Genomic DNA, 6,318 nt, shown 5'->3' with positions numbered 1-6,318 from the left:
GGGCTGAAGATTCGGAATAGAGTAATTTCATATTCTTAATCATGAAACGTTCGTATCCAATTAACTAAAGGCAGGTTTGTTTTTGCTTTTCCCTCCGGTTTTTTGTTCTATATGTGCCATAAATATCGCCATCCGTTTAGAGAAAAATTTGTAGTTTAGAATCAGTAGTTCTTTGACTGCTATTTCTAAATTTTCAGTATGTTGGAGAAGCAACTCAATGCTAATCCCTGTATATTTATGATTATATATATATATATATATATATACACACAACAAATAAATAGTGAAACAGCCTGCAAACGAAACTACAATTGATGCCGGATTTAAAGTTAAACTAGACGAATTTCATGAGGATGCAGTTCTATCATGGCCTTAGATATGCTGACTAAATATTTGTAATAATCAAGAATTACCTGTATTGTTCTACTCGATTGATCAGAATAATCTTTTTTCGTGACATTCAACTGAGAGATTAATTTCCGATAAAAAGCTTCTCTCTGGTTATTATAGACCCGCCATTTTTTGTTTGCTTGCTGGACTTCTGATATTTTGCTTCGTAGTCTTTTATTTTCTTCTATCACACTGAACTGTGAAAAGAGATTTATATGAATAAATAAATTAAAGTAAATTAACAAAGTAACAATATAGAACAGTAATAGTAATTAACAGTCACAAATAATTTAGTAATTCTTTAAAAATATTCAAACAGAAGCCTGCCATGACTTGAGGATATTTCACTTCTCCAAGCTTTTCCTTAAAGATACAAACAAGCTTATGGAAAAGCAGAGGATCTAATGGAACAATATTTCCAGCATGGAACCATAATCTAAATGAAATGCCAGTTGTTCTACAAAATTTAACCAAGAGTGACTGTCCTAATGGCTGCAGTCTCCTTAGAAGTTTTAAATCTGGACCTAATTGAAGCTATACTGCTACCCCAACTCAAAATGCAAAAGTGAACTTTTATTGGATCAACCACAAGATATATAATCCGCAAACAGAGAAAGGATGGAGTGGTAAGAATTTTGCATCCAATTATGGTGTTGCAGTTATGATCAAGTCACTGTTTGTTCTCAACAATTCAGTCTACAAATGAAAGGCAGCAGTGTTGCAGAATCAACAAGAATCTCAAGAAATCTCTATCAATCTAAGTCAAGATTAATTCAAAACAATGTAAATGCATAACATTTAACAGACTAATCTAATAACATTTAATTGAGTGATCTGAAGAATAAAGGGTTAAACATTGCATAAACCACTTACATCGTTTGACATTGGAGGAAAGCTAAATTTTTCGTAAGTCATAAATTTCTGAGCCATTTGATGACATTGCTGTGCAAATTCTTGGACATCATGATGTAAATTCATTAATTCTATTTTGTGAAAGTTGTTTGTGGGTGTATTGGAGTGTAACCGAATCTCTAAATCTGTGACCATGGTTTTGTAATATTCATTTTCCTGCAAAGAAATTAAGAAAAAAACAAAACTATTTTATCACATTAATGGAAATTGTAGTTGTGGCTGATGCCAGTGCTGTCTGACTGGTACGCAATAAGCACCATTCATGAGTGGGTTGTTGTCAGTGCCACCCAACTGGCTCCCCATGCTGGCGGCATGTAAAAAGCACCATTCGAACGTGGCTGATGCCAGTGCCGCCTGACAGGCTCCCATGCCAGTGGCATGTAAAAAGCACCCACTACACTCTCGGAGTGGTTGGCGTTAGGAAGGGCATCCAGCTGTAGAAACACTGCCAAATCAGATTGGAGCCTTGTGTAGTCTTCCGGTTTGCCAGTCCTGGTCAAACCGTCCACCTCATGCCAGCATGGAAAACGGACATTAAACGATGATGATGATGATTAACTCAGATATGAATGGAATATATACATAGAATAAGCACCAGGCTTAAACCAAAAAGTACTGGCGTTGATTTGTCCGACTCAGAATTCTTTGATAAGGCCACAGTGTATTAAGTGAAACAAGATAAAAACATAAATAAAATCAACTTACCTTGATGAGTCTTTCAATAAATTCTGTGTTTTCTACTGATGCCTTGATGCTGTCTGCTAGTTTGATCTTTTCAAACAAAATTTGAATATTCTGACAGGAATTTGTGTCTTGTTTAATTTCTTCTTCACATAACTGTACATCATCATTCAAATTGTTGGTTCGCAATCTACATTTTAAATTACAGACTATCGTCTGAAGATCATCGATTATTCTATCTTTTTGTTCAGACTCCCATTTAAGTTCTTGTATGTTCTGTGTAAGAAAGTGATTATCACGTTTTTGTTTGTCCAGATCGGAAGTGTCTAAGGTTAGTCTACTTTTTTCTAGGGACTCCATTGGATATAAACTTGCAAGATACTTTTGTAAAACCATTAACTCAACACTGAAATTTTAAAAAGAAAACACAGAAAATTAAAATCATGAATAAAGAAAGTAAGCAACATAAGATCAGTAACAATACAAAAGTGCTTCTATTAGCATGGCTTTCCCAACCACATGGTTCTGGGTTCAGTCCCATTGCTGTTCAAAAGCCCTAGAAGTAGATTTGATAGATAGAAACAGAAGCAAGCTGGTCGCATGTATGTATGTATGTATGTATGTGTGTGCGTGTGTGCCACTGTGCTCCACCACCAGTTGACAACTGGCATTGATGTGCTTCTGTTCCTGTAACTTAGCAGTTTAGCAAAAAAGACTGCTAGAATAAGTATCAGGCTTCAAAAAATGCAACTAAAAACTCTTTAGAGTGGCACCCCCATCATGGCTGCAGTCTAATCACTGAAACAAACAAACTAAAAGACACACACCTGGAATTTCTTAGTTTTTTTGTTTCTTCTTCTGAATTCCACTCAATGAATTGGTGAATCTAAAACTATCACAGAAGGCGATTTCTGCCAAGTAGAATCAAAGTGAAGATCGCTAGGTAGGAAAGCAAAATTTTGAACTGTAGGGAAACAGGCATTATTCAACAATGAACTTTGTTAAATTTGATTAGCTTTAAAACTGTAACAAAAGGCTGTGTGTATGTCGTTATGGCTAAAACTCTTTGGCCAAATCTTCCAGCCTTTGTCAATTCTATATAAGGCTCCTGAAACAAGCCTCTATAGCAGGTAGGCCAATATCCAGCCCTTTATGATGTTTTGTATAGCATAAGATGTAACAGGATAGTGTAAAATAATTTTTGTTTAATTTTAACAATGTTTAGGACTGACTAAATTTGAATAATTTATTCACTTCCTCTCGATCAATTTTATTTTGTTATTTACTAAGTGGAATATGTTTGTTAAATCAGTATGCAAGCAAATTAGTCGCTAGGAGAATGGTATGCCTAAAGAAAAATTATCGTAAATAGTTTTAGTAGTGTAGGCCACCTAATATTGAGCTGCGTCTCATTTCTCGAAAACGGTTGCTCCGAGTCATAGAGTCAAGCAAAATGTTTACGGACCCCTTTTTTCGGCTCTTTAGATTCTGAGTTCAAATGTCACTGAAGTCAGTCTTGCTTTCCGTCCTTTCGAGGTCGCTGGTATTAACTAACCCTGTCCCTCCAAAACTGGTGGCTTTGTACTTAAATTAGAAACAATTTTAAGGAGTAAAGATCTTGAGAGTCGACAGACATTTCCGCCTGTTATGACGATCGAAAGGAAATTGGTCAGGTCTGACCTAATTTTCCACTTTCACGTCACCACCACCACCACCACCACCACCGCAACACACACACACCCATCCATACAGACAGTAGTCACATTAAATTCAGAGTTGTCTCCCTTGCCAATAACCAATAAGGCCTCAAATAATTAACAGCAAGTTCTACATTATAAAGTCTTGCCGCGTCATGGTTATATTTACTGGCACAAAATTAACAAAGGAGGTCAATATATACATACACACACACATACGTATACATATCATGCAAAAGGTGATCATATACTACAGGGACAGATAGTGCGGGATTGAAATAAAGAAAAATAACGAAGTGGGGAATATACAAAAACAGACTTGGCTACACAGAGTAAACGAAACAAATATCTAAATTTTATAAATAGGTTATTAAGTATTATAAATTTCGGTTTTCATTTTTTTAAAACAGAATCACTAAGCTAGAAGAAGAAAAAATTAGCATTATATATATATATATATATATATATATATATTTCTTCAGCAGTCTTTTCAAAAAATATTTTTAGACCAGAGTAATAAGTATTGTTTGCTGTAAGTTACTTACACAGCAATGATAGCAAGAACAAAAAATGCCACGTAAACAACAATTAATTAACAAATAATACAGAAATGAACAAGAAAGCTTTTATAGCGTCGCTTGACGGTTTACTCGAGCAAAATAATTCCAGTAATATATCCATATATTCAATAATCAGGGGATTAATATAAAGAACTCCCCTTTCACTCTCTTTAATGACAATAAATCAGTCCTTTTTCACGTGCGCGCAATCTCCTTAATTGTAATGGTGAATGGCTACGTGTTGCTGGCATTGTGAAGACATTTTAAGTCTCAACAAAATTTTTTTTTTTTTTTTTTTTACAAAATAATACAACAGAATTTCAAATTATACAATAAGAAACACTGGTTGATTTGAGTGAGTTCAAATCTAGCCGAGGTGAACTTTGCTTATCATCCTTCCATGGTCGATAAAAATCAATTGCGCCCCACCTACTAAATATGGTTTTCAGGTGTTTGTTAAAATCACTTTCATTATTTCACTCGAGTAAAATGTCAATTCCGTCTGCTAAAAACAACAGCCGAATATATCCCTCAATCACAACCCTACCGTCTTAATGAACAGTCTGAATAAAAGACAGGATGGTCACAACTGGAACGTCTCTTATCATTGCTTTCCTGGACCAGGGCTGATTAGGAGCTCGACAACAACAGTTAACGCTTTCTCTCTCACCATCTATCTATATATATATATATATACATATACACATACACACACTCCTACTACAATAATAACATCATACCATTATTATGATTAGTGTTGGAATTGGTGAGAAAAGGAGGAGGGTTAATGACGCCAGAATCATCTAAATATACATACGTCAAAATATCCCACATTTATCAGAGTCACAAAATACGAGTTCTACTTACTAACAAGTGGTGATTAAATTAGTAAACAGGAAAATTTCGCTGGGAGTATTGAGTTTCTGACCTGACTGGTTTTTCCAAACCGTCTGATTACGTCATCAGATTTTACCTCACACATTCTTCCTTGTTCAATTAAATCTCTCGCTCCGCCAACATTATTAGTAATAGTTCCATTTAATGAAGATTTAACAATAAAAGAAACCCCACACACTTCCCCATTTTTATGAATAATAATAATAACAATGATGATTGCAAATTTTGCCATTTAGGCAAACAATTTTGGGGGAGGGGGTGAAGTCGATTACATCGAATCCCCCAGTACGCAACTGGTACTTAATTTATCGACCCCGAAAGGATGAAAGGCAAGGTCGACCTCGGTGGAATTTGAACTCAAAACGTAGCGACGGGTGAAAAAAAAAAAAAAAAAAATTGGGTCTCAAAATCATTCCCACTCCTTTTTTTTTTTTCATCTTAGAGAAATTATATCAGTTTAGAAAATATATAATTTTAAAGCATATATACATACAGATAATTAATAAATAGAACATTCAGAATTTACAGCATAATTATGGAACAAGCACTCTTTGAAGGATTATAAGAATTTCAAGATGGAAATCTTGGGTAATTGTAAATAGATAGGTTATTCAAATAGTAAAAGACTTAATATTTACAGGAAGATATTGTTACCAAAGCGGGGGTAACAAAACAACAGTTCACATGTGAATTAAGACATAATTATGTCGAGTTAAAGAAACTAATTCTTAATATTAAGTCTTTAACGCATTTAATATTTAGGTACGATTCATAAGTAGGACAGAATATTAAAGGTATGTAAAACTATATAGACACAAAACTATGTAGTAGGTTAGACATATGAAAAAGAGAAATCACATATTTCATAAATGTTTTTACGGAGGGCCGTAAAGGATAAATTTGAAGGAAATTTTAAAAAGGTAATAAAAAGTAATAATAGTTAACGATGTACAATGTTAAATCATTTTACTATAGCTAAGTCTCCATTTTAGAATCTCAAATAATAATAATGTTCATTAGTCTGCCTCAGAGATCTATATATATATATATATATATATATATATATGTGTGTGTGTGTGTGTGTGTGCATATAGATATATATATATATGTGCGTGCGTGTGTAGTCACATACATGCACAAATATTTGCATACATACACACGCTTATATGTATGTATATATA

General features: G+C 34.1%; 1 protein-coding gene across 4 annotated transcripts in view; it reads right to left on the bottom strand.

Annotated features, from left to right (window-relative positions):
- The window catches only part of LOC106868604 (centrosomal protein of 55 kDa), a 9,998-nt gene that overhangs the window by 3,195 nt on the left and 485 nt on the right, over positions 1-6,318 (bottom strand). The window contains exons 1-4 of one of the 4 annotated variants that reach the window (XM_014913942.2): positions 5,108-5,258; positions 2,008-2,389; positions 1,264-1,458; positions 414-587 (exon numbers count right to left, since the gene is read on the bottom strand). In XM_014913942.2, the coding sequence (XP_014769428.1) occupies positions 414-587; positions 1,264-1,458; positions 2,008-2,379 (741 nt within the window). In that variant the 5' untranslated portion in view covers positions 2,380-2,389; positions 5,108-5,258. Of the gene's footprint in view, positions 1-413; positions 588-1,263; positions 1,459-2,007; positions 2,390-2,810; positions 3,084-4,787; positions 4,986-5,107; positions 5,259-6,318 lie in introns of those variants that run through there. The other 3 variants (XM_014913943.2, XM_014913944.2, XM_014913941.2) reach the window with 3 other exon arrangements.

The sequence above is a fragment of the Octopus bimaculoides genome, chromosome 14 (assembly GCF_001194135.2).
Source record: "Octopus bimaculoides isolate UCB-OBI-ISO-001 chromosome 14, ASM119413v2, whole genome shotgun sequence".
NCBI classification, from domain to species: domain Eukaryota; kingdom Metazoa; phylum Mollusca; class Cephalopoda; order Octopoda; family Octopodidae; genus Octopus; species Octopus bimaculoides.
This window is presented reverse-complemented; position numbering and strand designations above follow the sequence as displayed.